The sequence below is a fragment of the Chamaea fasciata genome, unplaced genomic scaffold, assembly GCF_029207755.1.
Source record: "Chamaea fasciata isolate MVZ Bird 193981 ecotype frontalis unplaced genomic scaffold, bChaFas1.0.hap1 SCAF_9, whole genome shotgun sequence".
In the NCBI taxonomy this organism is placed as follows: Eukaryota; Metazoa; Chordata; class Aves; order Passeriformes; family Sylviidae; genus Chamaea; species Chamaea fasciata.
Genome location: NW_027094094.1, coordinates 17,717,316 through 17,737,597, shown reverse-complemented (window position 1 = coordinate 17,737,597; position 20,282 = coordinate 17,717,316). Strand labels below are relative to the sequence as shown.

The following is a 20,282-nucleotide window of genomic DNA, read 5'->3' as shown; positions in this document are numbered from 1 at the left end:
AGACCGATATTTTAGTTATTTGTAAAATGTATATCTTAAGCAGTTTTCTAAATGAGGATTTAAAAGCCATCCTTGGGAGCACAGCAGAACACTCATGTTTGTGTTTTTTTCCAAGAGGACCATAAAAAATTTGTGCCCATCTCAGGTATCTGGTGATGTGTGGAGACAACACCTGTTTGCACATGAACATAAGGCTGTATGTTTTCAGATGGATATGGGAACAACATTCTTTAATAAAGAGTTGAAAGGTGTAATCAAAGCAGGGTCATACTCCCTTAACTTATTCAGATGACTTCAGAATTATTTTAAATGACCAAATATTCCCACATCTCATTCTGTGCATTAAAGAAAATAAAATTAATACAAAACAGAGTCATTAAAAAGACCAGAGTAACTGTGATTGAGTTATGTTGTTAGGTGTGCATGTGTATGTATGTGTGTGTATGTGAAATGTCCACAGCATTTAATTATTGGTTCTGTTATGAGCAGATTTAGATAAGTTGATAATACCAGGGCTTTATGTAATTTCTTTTTACTAGGCAATTATGGGCTGTATTATATCCTGGCAGCAAAGTATTGTGGGGCATCTTATTAAGCACGGAGCCAGTGAAAACTGATGAACAATTTTGCTGAACTAGGCATGCAATTTAGAAAGCAATAATACACAAATCCAATTTAGCACACAATTGATACAGCCGCACGTCAGCACATGTAACTATCATAGCCACAAATTAAATTGGGATGGGCCTATTTTGCAACAGCACAGGCCAAGATTAAATATATTCGTTCTCAACTTAACAACTTGCTGACCGTAAATAATAACAATCCCATCCATGCTGCCCCCTAGACGCTTTCTAAATATTTATTTTTAAACCACACAACAGGTAACAAGCGTGGAAAACATCTTGTTCTCTGTCGCGAACTGAATCCCAGCGTTGCCCTGACTGGCAAGGCGAGCAGGACGAGCCCAGCAGTGACGGCACTGGCTGTGTCCAGGTGGGGCTGCCCGGGAGGGGGCCCTGGGGCTGGGCTGGGCTCCTGCTGTTCCTGTGGTTTGGGGGTTTGGAGAGCTCAGTCAGATCTCTTGTAGCCAAAAGCAGCCCCTCAAGGAACTGGCCTGGCTAGGTGCGTTAATGAAGGACATTGGGGGAGTCACTGGACAGGTAGGAGACAAGCCAGGAGCAATAGCAGGTTTTGGCCAAAATAGTTGTAGAACTCAGCGGCTGCTGCATCATCTCTGCAACACAGAAATAACTCCTATCTTAGGAGTTGCTGGAGATACTACCTCCTTAAAATGTGAACAGGAAGTTTTTGGCCAAGGGACAGCTTTGTTGTTCAACTCCTCTCAGTCTGCATAGCCAGCAGTATTTTAGTTTATTCAAGCCCCTCCCGCAGTCATCTGGCTGTAATATTTGTTGTTATCTCCTACTCCAGCATGTTACAATGTACTGTAAAACAGTTAATGTCTCTTTCTCCGAAAGTGTTGGAATTTTGACAGTTGATAAAATGTTCTTGCATTCTGCATGCTCAGCTTTAGCGCAGTTAGTGTGATGTTGATGTGCATTGAAAGGGGCAACATTTGGGGTGAGGGTTAGTTTCATTAGTGTTAGTGGCACTGCATGCAGCAGAGATTTTATTGGCTGAAGCCAGGACATCATGCTAACAAGTCTGAATTCTGAATCTAGACAGCAGATTATTTAGCATCCATATAATCTCAGAGAAGGGCAAGAGCTTCTGATCTGCTTAAGTGGTCTGCAACTCACCCACTGAACTCCAGGAAATTTCGGACCCAATTCTAAACTCAGGTTTTTTAAATATCAAACTCTGAATATTCTCTAACATGGGTCTTCAATTTTAACTTGAAAGATAACGTACACCCCTGAATATTGCATCCTCCTAATTGCTGCATGTACAGAAAAAGCCTTGATCCTATTTGTGTATTCTTCTTAAACATGGTTTTCTTTGTCTTTTTCTTTATTTCTCAAGAAATTCCTCCAAGCTCCTAGTTGGTGATGACTGGGGAAGACTCTGCTGCTGGTCTCTGGATGGGTAGGAAGAAACAATCAAGTTTTCTTGTTTTTTTCAACCTTTTGGATGGAGAGAAAATTTATCCTTCAGAGCATGAGAGAATCAGAGAAACTGGAAGCCTCTGGATGGAGACTGAATCTTAAGGGAGTTTTTGGACTGACCCTACAGTCAAGCATAATTTAAATTAGACACTGGACCCCAAAGTTGTGAGAGAAACTGACAGATATGCACATAGACAATGAGATTTTTGTAGGGTTTGTCTTGGGAAAACTTTTGTATTTAAAATGTTATTTTAGATACTGAATTTGACATAATGCATTGTATTTCAAAAATATTATTTAGCAAATAAAACTGCCTTGATTATGCCAAAGAGCAGCGCACCTTAATAATATACTGTATTTTTATTATCATGAGATAAAAAACACTTGGGATTCAAACAGGTAAGTGAGTATGTTCAGTATTTTTGTTCTTCACTGACATGCAAGAATATTAATATCTCCATTCTTACTCTTCCCTCCTCCCTGGATTTTCATAAAAATATATGCATGCTTTTTCAAAAGCTATTTTGTTTGCAAAGTGAAGTTTGGAATTCCCAGCCTGATGCCAGTGCCTTTATCCAGCCCCACTGTGAACGTGTTATGGTGCAGTGTTTCCTATCTCTGACCTTTTCTTAATAGCAAGGCAGACAAAATGTATGGAATAGGTGAGGAGAAAGATATGACATGGCTGGTCAACATATTCATTCTTTTTCCTTCTTTTCTGTCTTCTTTCTAACCTTGTCCTTATGCACTCTGGAAGTTCAGTGTATTAGACATACTTCAGGATTTACCTCCACAATCTCCCTTTATGGTAAAAGTGAGCATTTGTAGTAAATGAAGGCTGAGACTATAGTGTAATAAATTCAAGTGCCATTTGTGTCCCTAGTGGGGATGGAAAAACTGTGAAAAATCAGCCTCTTTAACATTTTAACATAATTGAAAGGAGCTAAATTGATAATTCCCTCTCCCTTTTTCTCCTTCTTGACCTGGTGAAGAGATTGAATATCTTACCTCACATACAGCAGGGCTGAGCAGCCACAGGCAGAGCAGTGTCCTGAACGCACGGACTGGGTTGGACATGTGCCAGGAAAAACACGAAGGACATTATGGGTGTGAAGGCTCTTTTGTTCATACCACCAAACATATCCTTGAGCAGACAGTTCCCTGATTTCCACTGCATGGGGTCTGGATAGCACTGCAGGAGTGAAGCCCCATGTGTGCTGCACATGAGGAATTGCTGTATGCCAAAATCTTGGTGCTAGAGACTTGCTAGCATCATTAGGAAGAATCTGGAGTAGAACACAGGTTTTTACCAGTCTGCTTTTAATTACATGATCAACTTTCTTCTTCCTATGGGACACTGCTTAGCTAATGACTCTTCTTTTGAATTACATTGATGAATGAGCAAGCATTCCTGTAGCAAACAGCCTCCTTCCCAACAGGGTGCTGAGACATGTCCCCACCACATCCTCCCCAAGGTTCAGCCTGATCTCCACAGTGAGGTAATTGCCTGTGGAAAATGCAGTAATTAGATGTAAACTCATGATACAGGCATACAAGGAAGTCTGCATTACAACTACACAGATTGACCCCCCTGGTCTTCCTTTCTGACCTCCAAGTGCATGACTTGATGAGTCAAATAGTAATCTTTCTGTGCTCAGGGAAACATACACTGAAAACAGGCCCATACACATTAACATTCAAACCAAAATATGGAGCAAAGGTGAACTATGCCTATCTTTATTTTTCCTGAGGACTGGGGGAAAGGTCAATTGTCAACAAAAGTGTACTACTTCTTTCCTCTTCCTCCTGCACATTCCTTAGAAATAAGCTGTGATTTGGATACATGGACAGCAAGACTTGAATCAAGCAAGAATCTTGACTGATTCCTGTCAACGGCAAACACAGCTTTACTGAATCATGGTAAAGGTGATTAAGAGCTGTGAAAGAAGGTCGGTAGCTGTTTTCATTTACTTGGTAAGCATCATGAATGGTTTGCAAATTGACTCTTCCTTCAGCCTTTTCATGCAGCCTGTCTTTGCCAAGAGCAGATGCTCCCTGTTCTAGAGCTGGCAGTGGCACTCACTGTGCAGCCTGGGAAGCTGCACTAATGGCTCCAACAGTCTAGACATCAACCTGGCTTTGTTTGGTATAAGAAGAGGCCAGCTGTGGTCTGGCCATGCAGGAATTTGGCAGGCTCATCTTGTGCCTAATATCAGTTCTCTTAAGTCTTCAATAGTTGCTTCAGCAACATCTGTTTTGAATCACGGAGAAGAGGTCCAGAGTGTGCATGTGTGAATGGAAGTCAGCACATTAAATGTTTTCCCAAGTCCAGCTTCTCCTCATCTTCAAGGAGCTGTAATTTGGGAGAATATGAAAGGCAGATGAATAGAAGACAGTTGCAATTCCATACTGGTAAAAGTTCTCGTCAGGAATGATTTGCTGTACAACAATGCTTGATTGAGAAAATTTTGTGTTCTTCTCTAGCTCCAGAGAATTTTTCCCAAATGACATAAATCACAGGAAGAAACACATATTGTGAGTACCAAAAGCATGACTCAGACTGCAGAGTTAAGGCATAAATGTCAGCATGCTGCAGTAATCAAATTTTCTGATGCAGTCAATGTGTGTGACAGGGGTAGAGTGCCACCAGGTCATTTTTCTACAGGACAGGAAGGTTTTGCTCCGTATTTGTTATAAGTGGTTGAAGGATCACCTGAAAACAACCCTCTTGCAACTACCCCTTTTTAATATTTGTTTTGGTCTCCTGCATATTTGGTAAATTATGAATATCCATGAAAATGTCCAGGAAATTCCATTAACTCTGGATGTGGAGGTGGCTTTGACTGATACATAGACAACACTTGGTGCTAGGTCAGGGGCAGTAATGGTGTGAATTGTGAGTATCCTGATGTGTATCCTGATGACACGTGCTTGGGATGTAGGGATAGCAGATCTAGAATATGCTTGAAAAATGAAGCATAGCAATTCCACAGCAAATACTTTTAGCACAACTCCGTTGTTACTGTAAGTGGAACAGTGTGAGCATCAACAGAACCAACTTTTGCATGGGGTAAGTAGCTCAGGGTGAGAATTATCCTTTAAAGAAATCAAATGCCATTAGGATAAGAAATGCAGAAATAAGTTTTAACTCTGCCCTGTAGGGAAATGAAGAAGAGAAATGTGGGTCAACCAAACCTTTATGTGACTTTAAACACCAGTTTAATCTAATTGAGTACCATAAACCCTAAAATGCCTTAATTAGGCTTATTTGGTTACCACACAGGCTATCTTGTTTGCTTGTTCAGCAACAGAAGTCTTGTAAGTATTACACTGAGCATTAAGTAGAGTCTGATCTCTAGCATTCTGCAGGCTAGTTAACAGTCATGTAACAATATTTGCCTGTGCACTGCAAGGCCTTTGCATCCTGAAAAAAAGAGAACTTACTTGAACTGTTTTTGAAAAATCTATGCAAGGCAATCTGTAATTCCCACAGGAAAATTTTCCCTGTGGTTGTCACTATGGTCTACTCTTCTCAACTCAGGGATCATTGTTGCATTATTGGTGTCACTGTTCAGATGGGTGCATGCCAATTATTGTCATTGAAGTCAGCCAGGCTGGTGGGGGGTGTGGAAAGGGTACAGGCTGGTGTAATTCCTGTGGAGGAATGCCAACCCTCTCTATACATTTTTCCTGATGGACAGTTTGTCATCAGAGCTCTTCCCAAGTGTCAGGAGGCTCATGAAAATTTGCCACATTAAATTTTTAAAGGGCTCATCTGAAAGGGCTCACTCTTATTCGCTGCACCAGGTTTAAATGTCTTATGGGAATGTGGTACCCAGAACCAGGCAGCCTTCAGCATTACTGTGCCGTATTAGTGAACACAATATTTTCTGTGATGAGTAATGAGCAAATGTAGCCTTTTGATGGGGACAGTGGTGCCTCTGTTCAGCAATCAATTTGGTGTGTTTCATATTCAGGTGTTGCAACTCTGTGCCTGTGGAGGCTGTTGGTGTAGTGCAGTCATGGGGACAACAGCAGCACGGGAACTTTCCTTGTTTCAGGTCAGAAATTGTCTCCTTGTTCAGTTTGGACATGAGGCTCTCAGGACTTTGTTTCTCCCTTGTACATGTGTTCTCTGGCCAAGAGGGACAGCAAAATTTCTGTTCCCCTATCTACTCCAGTTTTAGTGGGATGCTCTTCTCTTCAACATGAGCACATGAAGTAAGCCACAGCAGTGAATAGTGAGAGTGCTCTTTGGCCCCTCCAGTGCTCAGGCCATTCTCTACCGTCTCCTGGCTGTGGCATCTCCAGTGGAGAAGTGGTGGTAAGTTAAATCTCCTCAGCCAGTGTCCATGTCTTTATACTCCTTACTTTGCTGACACTGCTGGACTGACCAAAATCAAATGCAGTCGAGGTGAAGTAATTTAAGTTCCCATTTTTGACTGACACAGTTGCAGAGTACCAGATCTAGTAAACAAGCAAAAATTTTGTGTGTGAGTGGGACCACGGATGTTGTGAACAAGGAATTCCAATAGTTATGGCAGTAACCAGAGCTGCTGCCAGACCATGAGATTATTTGGTTGGGAAGGTGAAATCCTGATTTGCTCCAAAGCCTTTGTCTGCCTGGCAGGCTGGCTTCAGCCAGCATTTGTTGGCTTTTGTTGTGTAAGGACTCATTTGCCACCTTGTTGTATAGCAGCCTGGGGTGGAGGAAGCTCTGGGCTCTTCAGGGCGTGATTATGAGCTGAATATATACTCCATATCTGGGCTGTATATTTACAGGCCCTTCTCTGTGCTGGTGCTGGGGCTGTGATAAGTGGGAGGAGGCCCACTAGAAATCTACTGAAGCAGGTCTAATTGAACCAAATAGACCAGCTCAGTAGAGTAGAAAATAGTCCTTATATATCTACCCAAAGAAGATAATGACCTTTTAAATAACAGAAGCAATTTTATTTCAATACCCCAATTACTCTGAACTCTCAAATGTCAAAGTGCCAAGCACTTTCAAAATAACTTAATTTAGACATTTATAGCACTTGGACACTGCTAGTTTCTTATCTAACCTAATTATGGGTTGTACAGGAAATTGCAAAGCATCCCAATTAGTGTTATTTTTTATAGTGATACATAGGAGTGGCCTTTGCCATTTGCTGTAATCATGTGCATGGTGATTTACTAATTTTGGCTTTTGCATTAGTTCCTCTTCTGTCCTCTGGTTGCTCTTTGAGAGCAAGCAAGGAGGAAACACAGGTAGAAGTGAGCATAGATATGTTTGCTTGAGGAATTTGAAGGGCATATTTTCCTCTGAGAGCAGAGTACAGTTGCAAAGCAGGACCATTTAAGATGAAGAGGTGCCATGTATAAAATAACAGCTGAGTAGAAAAATTGTTGACCTTTCTCTGACCTGAGTACTTAGCCATGATTCTTGACTTTTCTTATGCAATGTCCACCTAGATTTAATAATGTCAGATCATATCACTGGAGAAAGAAAAACATCATCTTGCAATTGATTGGACATCTGTAAGTGTCAAAACAACCCACCAAAAGATTACGGAGAAGAAAATTTAACCAAGTATAATACGCTTTAGTGTGAGACATGCAGAATAAATGGATTTAGCTCCTTTTAAGAGGAACTGCAGGCTAAATTACTCCCTGGCCTAACTCTCTGGCTTCAGCCCCACAGGACTAGTTCAGGGGAAAGAGATGTGTAAAGCTGCTTCACTGGTTGCCTGAAAAATCCCTTCACAGACAGCTCTGAGCGGTTTTCATTCTAGTTCCTGTGCACAGCAGGCAGAATCAGAGGTGAAGGAAGTGGTGCAGCACCACTGAGAAGTATTCAGTGACTTCTTATTTGCTTTAATGGTAAGGGGAGAAAATGCATCCAGTTACTGTTTGAAGGTGACAGCTGTTGCCCCTCCCCATGTGGTTTTTGCCCCATGTATTTTATGTGATGTCTTTGTTCTTTGCTGTGCTTCTCCATCTTAGTGTCAGGAGAGAGTTTGTCTTAGCAGTCCAAGAAGTTCCTGCAGGCCTCTTCATTCCTCAGGATAATCCAGAAGTATCAATGGCTAATTTCTCAAGGAAAGATTGGGGTTGTGGGTAGTTATGTACTGCTGTTAATTGTGCCCAAGGTGATGCCAGCCTGGAACAGGAAGGCAAAAGCCCTGAAGGTGATCTTGTCTTGCCACAGCTCGATGTACAAAGCCCTAAAGCACTCTTGTGTTCTCATTCACTTCCTTATGTCAAAATATTGCTACAGACAAATAGATAGGATTTTAACAAAGCTTGACTCAAATTAAGGCCATGAGGTAAAGCTTGTGTTTGACCAAACCAGTCTCTTTCCCCTAAGTTTTTCCCTAGCCAGGACCAAAACCCAAGTGAGATTGCCTAGGGCCTCTGTGGACATGACCTCCTACTTCCCTGGTATGAGATGCGGGGGGAGATCCTCACAGATCAGGTCTCAGATCCTCACAGCAGGGAAATACAGCTGCAGTTACTGTCCCTGTTATGTACTAAAATGAAAACCTGAGCAGGTCTCAGCAGGAGGCTCTCAAAGGGCTGCCAGAACATTTCTGACCATAGTGGTGGAAGACTGAAAAGCCTTTTGTGGGGTTTGGAAACAGCCCAGCAATGCTGGTAGGAACAAAAGAGACACAACAAGGTGCCAAGACAGGGAGGATTCCTGAAATACCTATTGCTATGCAAGAGTCTTCCCTTGACATGCAGTCTTTTGATCTGCCCAACCAAGGTAGTAAAATGGAATCAAACCTGCCGGTGTAACAAAGCACGTAGAATGAGTACATTTCACATCAGTGCAGAAAACTCAGATGACCACTTATTACACAGTAAAACTTAGGAATTTTATCTCTTACCCCGGCAGGTTAGACTGAAGCCAAAAAAGGATCTTTGCACCTGGATGTCATTCACCAGAGCTATTTTGGAGAAGCCCTCTAAAAGCAGAATTAAACCTACAAATTGAACATTAAATGCAATCTTTTCTGCTCTGAGTACTTTTTGCCAGCAGCACCTGGCCAAACCCTGGCTAAGGACACAAGTTTATTGAACTTCCTAATGAAGAGAACCCACAATTACATTACAGTTATACTAAAACAAATAATTTGCTTGCAATTGCAGATAATGATATGCTGACCACACCTACCAATTAGAAAGTTATAATAAAGAGTAATAAAATACCTTTTCCTTGGGCTGAAGATTCAACCCCCACACAGCCTGCGACACTAATATGATTTACTCCTATTTGCTGATGGAGGATTCTAGTAATAAAATTTAATGTGGAGGAACAAGGTGCATTTAACCAAAGCTGTAAACATATCTAATTCTATTTAAAGCTATAGGGTGCAGTAGGTTAACGTTTAACAATCTGATATTAATTTGGTGTGAAGCTAATAGGGCTGTATTTGTTAAGATTTCAGCACAAAGCCAAGTTTTACCAATGACAACAGAAGGAGTAACCAAAATAGTGTGACTTAGCAGACTCCAGCTGTTGCTTGATGAGGTACTAAGAGTCTTCATGGGAACTCCTGTCATAAAAGAACACTGGGCCATCTTCAGCTCTGTTGCTGTTCTGCTTAAGACAGAGAAAGCTGGGCCAGGGATTAATTTAGCCTTGCAGTTCCTCTTGAAAGGAGCTAAATCCATTTATTCTGCATTTCCCACATTGAAGCGTATAACACTCAATGAAATTTTCTTCTCTGTACTCTTTTGGTAGGTTGTTTTGGCACTTACAGATGTGCAATCAATTGCAAAATGATGTTTTCCTTTCCCCAGTCATGTGATCTGACATTATTAAATCTAGGTGGACATTGCATGAGAAAAGATACAGGAAATGTCTGCTAAGGAAGATGAGTGATCTCCCAAGTAATATTTCTGGCCTTGTTTCACTCAGCTGGTCTGTTGCCTTTCAGGATTCTGCTGCCATCTGAGGTCAGTTCCAAATAGAAAACATTTGAAAAGCCTGGAATTTTCTGCAGAATGAAGAATTCAATTCCAAATACTGTGACTTTCTAAATACTGTGTAAGAGATAAACGCATGTCCTTCAATCTAGGAAGCAATATCCTTCTCTAGGAAGCAATAAATCCTACAGAGAGTAAGACAACAAATCTTACAAAAAAAGGTAATTTATTCAGTTCAATTAACTATTATTTTGGGGAATTAGATATCAAACATAAAAAAGAATATATAGGATATTAATACATAAAGAATGGTATTCATTAACATGCTAGGCATAAATATTACAAAAGAGGATTCTTCTGAACAATGGGCACAATGGCCAGTTCTATGCAAAATAAATGTTTGTAACCAAACCTGAAAGTTTTCACAGCTAAGTGGTCAAATCATTAATGTGTTAGGATTTTAAATTCCAAAGTAGCAACTAATATATTCTATGTTTTTCTAAGGCCTTTTGAACAGCTGTGTGTGTCACAGATGTCCTCTCTGAATAGTCAGTTAAACTGGCTGTTCCAAAATTGATCCCTGAATGTTGAATCACTCATTAGCACCAATTTGGTTTTGGTCAATGAGTTGATTGCTGTTGTCACTGAAAGTCCAACACCTGATCAGAGAACAAGGAACGGTAACATGCCCTTTTGGTGGGTGATTAAATACTGGGATAATGCAAAGGTGAAACAAACATCTTTTTTGACAGCTAATGCAAATATTAAAAATGCAAACAATTACTAGCAAATCTATTGATGAAAGCTGGACTTAGTTTGGAAAGAACTGTTTTGATGAAGGAATAGAATCAGAATTAGTACTGAACATAATGGTCAGCCTGATAAGCTTTTCTTAAATTCCTTTATTTAGAAGAGATTTTTATCCAATGTGGAGGAAGATGACTGCAATTTGTATTTACAGATCCTGGCTAGACAGTAACAGATTATGTGTGCTGCCTAATCTCTACCACTGTTCAAAAGAGTTAAAAAAGCAGTTTATACAGACTTGCTTATTCTGGTGAATCTCTCCAAAAGGCAGCGATGTGCTCTGTCACATGGTTGCCCTTGGATGCATGCCCCCATTCTTGATTGTCCCCCCATCCTCCTATCCTGCACCCCCATGCAGTAACAGGAACCAGGGCATGCATGAGTGTTCCTGTGGTGATTCCCAGCGGTGCTCTGAGCCCTGGTGAGAAGCTGTTCTATCACTAAAAAGGTGTGACCTGTAAAGGAAGAAGCAACTTGGACCATCTTAATGATCACTTCAGAACCCAAGGAGTGCTACTCCAAAATCCACATACAATACTGCTGAACAAGCAGCCTGTCATGGGGCTCCTTCACAGACCTGGAGAAGACCTGGCATGTGCCAAGTATCGGCTCTCCATGATCTGATGGTGACCTGAAGAGCCCATGCTTTTATATCTCCATGAACTGCACAGTTACTCAAGGGTTAAAGCTTCCCAAGACTGGAAAGATGTTGGGTATGGAACTCTCCCTGAGCTCTGGGGAAATTTAGACATTGAAGATCCATGAGTTTGAAAACATCAGTCCAGTTATTCATGACTGAAATGCCTGGGATGACACAGCTCATTTTCCATGAATGTGCATCAAAGGAAGAGGAAGAGGGCCTTCTCAGTTATCAAGAGGTAAAGAAAGAGGAATGTTATTTTGTGTCCTCACATTAGGCTCATTTCCCTATCTCCTGAGCCCTGGTCTTTCCAAAAAAATAACTCCAAAGTCAGCAGGGCTTTACAGAGTCTGTTCCACACTGAAGGATAAGCTGTGCAATTTTTTCCTCTAGTTCAGCAGCTCATTAGTGCAGGCCACAGGAGGAAACTTTTGCAGGTTTGGAAACACCATACTAAACCAAAAGTAGTGTCCTGGTTCTCTCAGTGTTTTACTCATTATCAAGTTTTTCCTATTCCAAATCAGAATTTTAAAAAATCATATCCTGGGAGATATAGTTCTCAAGCTATAAATATTCTTTCTTAAATCATGGGGGTTTAATTACAAATGTTTCCTTCAGATTATTTTGAAATATTTTATTTCAAACACCATACTAAAAGTAACATAAGTTATTAAAGACAATGTCATTTAGAAAGGGAATTTGAAAACATAGAGCACAAATCTTTTTAACTATTTCTGGAGAAGGGGGGGGGAAAGGGAGAAAAAGTAATTTTACCTTTTCCTTGGCTATAGAAAAAAGTCTCAGCTTTACTGGGCTAATATTTTTTTGATGGGACAAAATGCATTAAAGTGGCCATTTTCCTGGTCAGTGGTCTTTTCCTTCAGTGGCAGGTTGATGGGCATGGTTCCTGCCATTAGTCTTCCTGAGGCTTGCTAAGACACTGATGTTTGCAGCCGGACTCATCACATTAACATTGAAGAAGGAATAATGTTTAATGTTAAAAATGCCCCAGGTTGAACTTCAGTCCATTTCCAACAGGGGTATAGAACACTACCAAGGGTATTTCTGAGATGTCACCTGTTGACCAGCTGCTTTTTCTATGATTACTTTCAACTACATCATGTTTAAAAGTCTCATAGAAAAACAGAAGTCCATGAATGGAAATAAAAAAATAAGGACATTTGTATGATTTTTATAAATAAACAGCACAGCAAGAATTAAATAGAACACAGACAAAGGACATTCATACAGACATGAACTATTACAGCTTGTTCTCCTCAAAGAGTATCTGTGCGTAGACTGTCATACTGGAAATGCCTTTGGCTTCTTGAATTGGCTTCATCAGTTCAAGTTCAGCATATGTTAAATTCTCCTCTGCGATTTTTGGCTGCAAAATAGAACCAACAAATTCATTGGTTCATATGTCATTACCACTGAATGTAGATATTTTATAACATTGAGTATAGTTCTTCTCCCACCTGTTCTAATTCTACTATGGTGTTAATCCGTTTACTCTGCATTAGAGCTAGTTCATAGAAGATGAAATAAAAATAACATTAAAAATAAGAAACAGGGCTAAGTAGGATTTTCAGGTTTGCTTCCAATTTCACAAACACAGAACATTTTGACAATTCAAATATTACAGATTTGAAAGATGTGTGTTAGCAAAATGTTCAGCCTCCTTAATACTATACTTCCCAATTTTATTTATTGCAGATTTCACAATTTGAAATATATATGCCAGATTTGCTTTCCAGCTGTAAACCTTGGACCAGTTACATCTCTAATCAGAGCCACTCACAAAGCCTCTCAGTAGATTTCTTAACAGAACCAAAAGATGTTAAAAATACACAGAAGGCAGAAAAAATGAACAGAATTAGTGAAATTCCAGTGGAATTTCACCACTTTTGCCAGGCTATAGATGAGTTCAGAGTTTAGAGCAAAGGCCATACCGCCAAAACTGCCTGCTGTATTACAATGATTGAGTTTTACTTAAAACTATAAAATTTAGCTAAGGGAGATGGTCAAAAAAATTTACTGAACAAATTTGTTGTATGTGGCAGAAGCTGCCTACTGCTATTGGCAGCTTCATCCAGACTCAGGTGGCTTAGAGGAGGAAAATCTTGTATTGTGGTACTGTGTGTGTTTTACTCACAGTTGGGAGTGGGTTGTTCATGTCTAATTCACCTAGAAAATGTAGCAACAAATAAAAGAGTTGCTGGGGAATTGTGTGTGAGACCCTCAATACTTTAAATGGATTTAATTTCATCTGCAGAACACTGAGGTCTATGTTCCTTGAAAAAGGATGAAGTTCTGCAGCCCTATGTAAGTGAAGTACTGGAGAATTTGTTCTTCATCTTCTTGCATACTGTATCCTACCTGAATAACTGGTGTCTTCAAGTTGACGTGCAGAAGAGAATTAAAAAACCAAAACATTTCAGCCATGCAAAGTTTTTCAGTTAAAAGAAGTAATCATGAAAAGGTTGCATCTCTCAGACTAAGAAATTCTTTGGCAGTTGTAAACTTAAAACTGGCTTAAAGTTCATAAGCCAAGATTTTCTGCACAGTACTTAAATCTTAGGAAGAAATTGTAAATATTTGCCAAGGCCAAAAGTTTCACATTTTATTTATTGTTTATTTATTTCTGATTTAGCACAAATGATTCCTGTTTCCTTGAAATGTGTTTGAATAATTATTGTATTGTCTTCTCCATAAAAAGACAAGCATTTAATACCCTCTGAAATCAGTCCCTGTGCTCCCCTGCTTCCTGTCCTTTGCACTACTCTGGAATCCTCTCCTTTTGCCTTGACCCTTGCTCGCACTCAGTATTTCAGGTTGTTTCCATCAGGGTGAAAAAGTTTACACTTTTCCAGCATTAATTTTATCTTATTTCTTCCCTGTAGATCAAATCCTCAAAAATTTGTGTAGCTGCTGCTGCAAGTGGTGTCATAAAGTCAACCTTTCTGTGCAATGTGAGTACAAGCCCTTTGCAGGGCACTGCCTGCAGGACTGGTACCTTTGCATTTCACTGCTCACAGTCTTCCCTCCCTCCCCCACTTCCATGTGCTGCTCTATCTGATCTCAGCTTCTGGTCCTCATTCACTACAAAATGCTCTGCTGCTGACAACACAGAAAATGTCCTGCTTTAACTGAATTCTCTGGTGTAATGTCAAAAGGAATTCCTGTGGATCCTCACATACCGTGACTGTAAGAAAAATCAAACGTATTTTCTTTGTTAATATACTGAGACTGAACTAAACCACAGTGTTTAGAAAGACATCTCTCCTATCCTGGCCTAAGCTTAAAGACTTAGAAAATCTCTTGGTCAACTGCTATGATGCCTGAAAAAAAATTATATTGCCCTTTTCTTTCTATCCTGAAGGTATTAGCCTCAGTTTCTAGGCACTTCAGTTGTTTCTTGCCATTATATTAAGTTAAAGATACCTTTTGAGATTTCAAATGGTATGTGCCTGTTTATTCAGTTATGTAGTACAGAAGCTAAATACAGGAGTTACATTGAGGATGGACATCACAATAACACCAACAAATGCTTAAGATTTTATTTTGAGTGCATGACAGTATATTGAGTCTCTGTTTGAAGGTATGGGGAATTTTGCTGCCCACTTTAGTGTCACATCAGACCTTCAATGAATAATTATACACTGCATGTGAAAAGCCTCCTCAAAAGGAATCTGATACAACTTTTGAAACAAAGCTGTTGGTCACTGCCAGAGTAAAACTCTACATTTCCTAAGTCTGATGTAGAACATTTGTTGAGGTAGAAATATTTTCATTGTTCTGTAGAAACCAGTTGTTCAGGAAAAGCTAAATCTGTGTATGGTTTCCCCTTTATTGTTTAATCATATTTCTTGTTATGTTTCCATTTAGAAAATGCCTCATGTCCTAAAATAGCCACCCTAATGCCCAGCTCATGTAAATTTTAGAAGTAAGATTTATGAAATCATATTGTCCAGGTGTTTTATTATATTATCTCAAAATTGCATTGTTTTTCAGTGTAGATTATCTCTTTATTCTTACCTTATTCTATTATGTTTGGATATGAAAAATAACACTAGATTCCCCAAAACAAGTCATTGGGCAGTAGTGGCTGATGTGTTGCTTTCATACATTTTTATGATGTTCCTATAGTAAACATAATTTAATAAAGCCAAAACACACTAAATAAATAATTGCATCTAGAAAAGCAATAAAACCAAATAAAATTAGTACTTTCATAAGTGGAAAAGGTACTTCAATTACTGCTACAAGCAACAGCACACCATAAAATGTGTAGAATAATTTCCCTTATGCATATTTCTAGTATGTAATAATTTGATTGAAAATATGAGGAAACACACAGGAGGTTCAAAATTGTGAAAGGTATACAGTTTTCAGCAAAAGATGTGTAATAACAGTGCATGGGAGCCAACAGTACTTTAAGTACCTGTGGTAGCCAGGGTTTTATTCCATACACTCTTCTGCACTTCATTTATCAACCACATGCTTAATTTAATTTTGCTGGTTTGTCTGTCCAAAACCAACTCTTTTGAACAGACAGGAGGAAAAAAAACCCCTCTAATTCTACGATTTCATCTCTCATTAGGATTGCATATTGTCTTGGCAGTGATAACCTGGAACTCTGCCACCACCTCCTTTCTGGAACAATTGCATGACTTTAATAACTGGTGTTATAGGTGGGATGGAGGGTGGGGCAGAAGAGGAAGAGACAATGAATGACTGGCCATTCACCCCTCTCCTTCTGTCCTGGCTCTTCCTCTAGGAGGTCATTGGGATTTCTAGGGCTACAACATCTTTTTTTTAAATTGCATCATTGTTCTAAAATGATATTGAAATGATTTCTTCAAGTCGGATTCTATTCCAATGTCGCATTCCTAGATAAAGTATTTATCTTGTATGTCTGTTTTCTTATTTTGGGATCATATACTTTGCCAAAACATAAATTAGGAAGAGTTATGATTTTCCAGTGTATTTTCTGGTAAATGCAAAATGATTCCTCTTCCTGGTTTCTTCCAGTTTAATTTTAGTTTATTCCAGTCACAGGGCTTCCCACTGGCAACAATTCAAAAGAGTTCACTTATAGGAATATTTTTCTTATTAAACAATCTGCAAGGTTTATCATGTGAATACATAAAAGCAATTAAAGTATGCGCATATATTTTTGGTTTTACTGGTTTTGTCTAGTAAATAAATGTGTTGGAAATTATCTGGAAGGGTTGGGGTTTTATTCAAAATTATTCTGAAGTTTATGCCATAATTGCCATTTATGTCAATTTTGCTCCTGCCAGGCTTAGCTAGTTTGTTTTTTGGCAGCCTCAAGGATGTTTACTGTGAGCAATGTCAGACTTGAAAGTTCTTGAAGTTTTAACTAAGACTACTCTTATCCAAATTTGTAATTAGGTATGAAGAAAACAAGCAAATAATAACCTCATAAATTTAACTTCTCTGGAAAAACAACTGATGCCAGCTTGCACTTAGAGACTGCTGCAATCTCACTGTTCCATGACCACACATGTTGTCATGAAGATGACAAACCCAATGTGAATTTTTAGTTTACTATCAAAAATGAGCAGAAAAGGCCTGACTTCCCAACTCATTTCAGTCTTAAATATTTTAGAGGCTATTGCTGTAGACATTCCCCTTTGAATTCAGTGTCTATATAATCCCATGTAATGTAGTTTTTGTTTGAGATATGATACAGAAAGACTTTTACATAGGGGAAAAAAACCCTATAGGTGAAACTGAATTTTTTGCTCTGAGTTTTCTGGATTCAACAAGCATATTTCCCAAACTGTGCACATGGCAGTGGGGTTGGAACTAGATGATCTTTAAGGTCCCTTTTAAAGCTATTTTATGATTCTATGAAATTCCAGTCAGAGTTTCACAGTATTTTTAGTAACTGTGGTTTCCTGCAGTAACACTTGAAAATTAAACTCCACCCTCACTGGCATGCCCTGCACTCATGGATGAATGGATTAGGTCAGCAGGGATAAAACCCTGCCAACTCTGCAGATGTTTGCTGGTGTGATTGCCACTACATGGCAAATTGCCACCTGTGGCCCGGCCATGCCTGCTGTTGGGTGGATGTGTGGTGCCCAGGGATGCTGCAGGAAGTGCAAATGGGAAAGGTACAGAGTCAAGAGGTGCTGCTAATGCTTGTTTGATCCAGACTCTAGGAATTACACTTCTTGCCAGGTTACTCCACAGCACCAAGCAGGCAGCCTTGCCCCACTGCCATGAAGGAGCTCTTCTAAGCCAAGCACACTCTGGAACTACCATTTTTTTTCTCTCCCTTTCTCTTGCAAAAGCCAAACTTGACTCTTTGGCCTTTTTCTTTTATTATTTGAGGAACATCCTGTTTTGTAGTCACAGTCGGTAAAATCTCCAAAGAAAAAATGCAGATACAGTCCAGATGGCATAGCTCAGGAGCATCCAGTGTCACTGCTGAGCACACTCCATCAGAAAGTGTGGAGACAGAACTCCCCAGGCCAACTGGTTGGGCTGTGTTACCACAGGAAGAGATTGTTGGCTTCCCTGTATGCATGCCCAGAAGGGTGCAAACTGCCTGCTGAGTGCAGCCTAAGGGAAAGGAGCTAGCCCATCATCTCCTCTGCATATCTCTTTTTCAAAGCATCTGTTTTTTAGAGCCATGGAGGGGATGGGATATGGCTGCCAGCATGGTCATCTCTGAAGGGTCAGTGATGGAGGTGAAGGTAAGGATGTGCTGAAGCAAAGATCCAGCATGTTTGCGGATGGGCTGCAACTCCCTTGTCTGGGCCACCAGGGACACTGGAGAAAGCACATGCTGGCTGTGGGGTCAGGCAGGAGAAAGTTCACTCTAGCTTCAGAGAGGAAAGGATTAGCCTTTGACAGTCCTGTTTTTAAATCTACATTGGAAAATCTCTCCCTTTACAATGTGTGACCTTTCTTGTGCTGAAATCAGTAGTGTTCCTGAGGGCCACAGATACACTTAATGCTCAAACCCTGTGAACTTCAGTGCGATGACTTCCTCATTAAGATAGTACCATAACTCAGAAGTCAGATTTTTTTTTTTTAAGAGCTTCAAGTGTTTACCAATGTCAGTGACTTGATTGCTAGCAGAAAGCCAGAGATTTCCCTGGAGCAGAGGAGCTTCAAAAATTAGTTCTACAGAAGTTCTGAAGCTAGATCTGCAAAATTACTTATCCTCCAGATATCCATCTACTGGCCAGTAAGAGTGCTGAAATACCAAGAGAGACATTCAGTGCCAAAGCTAAGAAATATGACATTGGAAAATATGGAGAATAGTAATTATGTGTTTTAGTGGAATTATCAGGTAAAAAGGGAAGTTTTTTTCCCATTAAGACAACTATTTTTTAACTCCCTATAGCACAAAATGTTTCCTATACTACCTGAGAACAACATCTACAACAGTTTGTGAAGACTCTTTCACCATTGCATCTAAATTTTGTTATTGAGTCCCACAGAAGTTATGATTACAGAGTCAGGGACGAAGATGATTTGACAAGTCCCACTGAATGAGTTTTGGGGAAAGAGGAGCATCCTCACATTTGCTAATGCTCTATTGCTTTTACAGTTGCAGTTATTCCTAGATTCTAAACCAACATTTCTGGAAATCAGACTGATTTCTTCTTATCATTCAAAAAAAGCTAATGAAGTAATTAAAAGTTTTCACTTCACTGGTGACACTTTTGTTTCTCCAAATGTGTCACCACACAAAAATCATCTACTGTGGGATTTTGTAAATACCTAATTCTGGACACAGATCCAACAAGAAATTTTACATATTTATAAAAATTATTCATTCTTGGGAGTAAAGATAGCAGCTGCGATCTGAATGGGGAAGCAAGCATAACTCAGTAGCTTTGAGTATGTTGAGTTCCAAGTGTGAACCTGAATGTGCAAATGATATTCATGTCCTATGGACATCTCACATCCTATGCAGAAACCAAAAAAAAAAAAAAGAAAAAAAAAAAAAAAAAGAAAAAAAAAAGGATTATTTATCTTACAGAGAGAGGAATTATTAGGACTGAATGGAAATATTAAAGGGTATCAGGGAGTCAAGAGAAAAACTGTTTATCGCTCCTTTGAATATCACAGGTATGGTCTTACTGGAAGCCTATGGAGATCAATAATGCCTTAAGAAATTGGGAGCTTAAATCATTTCTCATTGTTACATGTTGTGGAGGAAGCAACTCTTCTAACAGAGGGTGGCACAGCTTTTAATTTAAAGTCATCCAGTGGAAGGGAAGACCTGATTGCTCCCAGCTACAGAATTCACAAACTACTGAGCAGATGTGTTTCACTTCCTTTTTCTTTCTCAAGGAAAGGGCCAATGGTACCTACTGAGGACCCTACTAGTTGTGCAAAATCCTGACTGCCAGAAAAATCCCTCTGCCTTAGATAACCATAATCCCTTCCTGGTTCTCAAGAGCTTTTATATCACCATCATCAAAAGCAGATCTCAGTAATCATGTGGCACTGAGCCACTGGCGATCCAGTCCATGCTGAAATAAAAAATGCTGTCTACGCTGTATGAGCTGAAGGCAGAAGGATGCTTCTTTTAAATAGCTCAGCACTATGGTCACTGAGAGGACCCTGCTCCAGAAGTCACACGGGAACAACACGTACTCTGTGGTGGGGAACAAGAGAAGCCAGATATACTCTATTCAACAGAGAGGTTATTCAAGAGAGGTTAGTCAGTGTAGGAACAGCAGAATCCAACTCTTGTGGACTGTGATATTTGCATGGACGTGTTTGAAGAACTAAGCCCAAAGGGATAATTTGTACTACAGGAGTTACTTACCTGATTTCAAAGTGTGAAATTTATATGA

General features: G+C 39.7%; 2 protein-coding genes across 3 annotated transcripts in view; one reads left to right on the top strand and one right to left on the bottom strand.

The window, feature by feature from the left end:
- The window catches only part of WDFY4 (WDFY family member 4), a 113,438-nt gene extending 111,035 nt beyond the window's left edge, over positions 1-2,403 (top strand). Inside the window, exons 60-61 of the mRNA XM_066191271.1 lie at positions 885-996; positions 1,987-2,403. Coding sequence (XP_066047368.1) covers positions 885-996; positions 1,987-2,053 — 179 coding nt within the window. The 3' untranslated portion in view covers positions 2,054-2,403. The remainder of the gene's footprint in view (positions 1-884; positions 997-1,986) is intronic.
- A 7,824-nt stretch (positions 2,404-10,227) lies between these two features.
- VSTM4 (V-set and transmembrane domain containing 4) overlaps positions 10,228-20,282 on the bottom strand; it is a 31,994-nt gene continuing 21,939 nt past the window's right edge. For both annotated transcript variants that reach the window (XM_066191268.1, XM_066191269.1), the window contains one exon: positions 10,228-12,817. In XM_066191268.1, the coding sequence (XP_066047365.1) occupies positions 12,692-12,817 (126 nt within the window). In that variant the 3' untranslated portion in view covers positions 10,228-12,691. The remainder of the gene's footprint in view (positions 12,818-20,282) is intronic.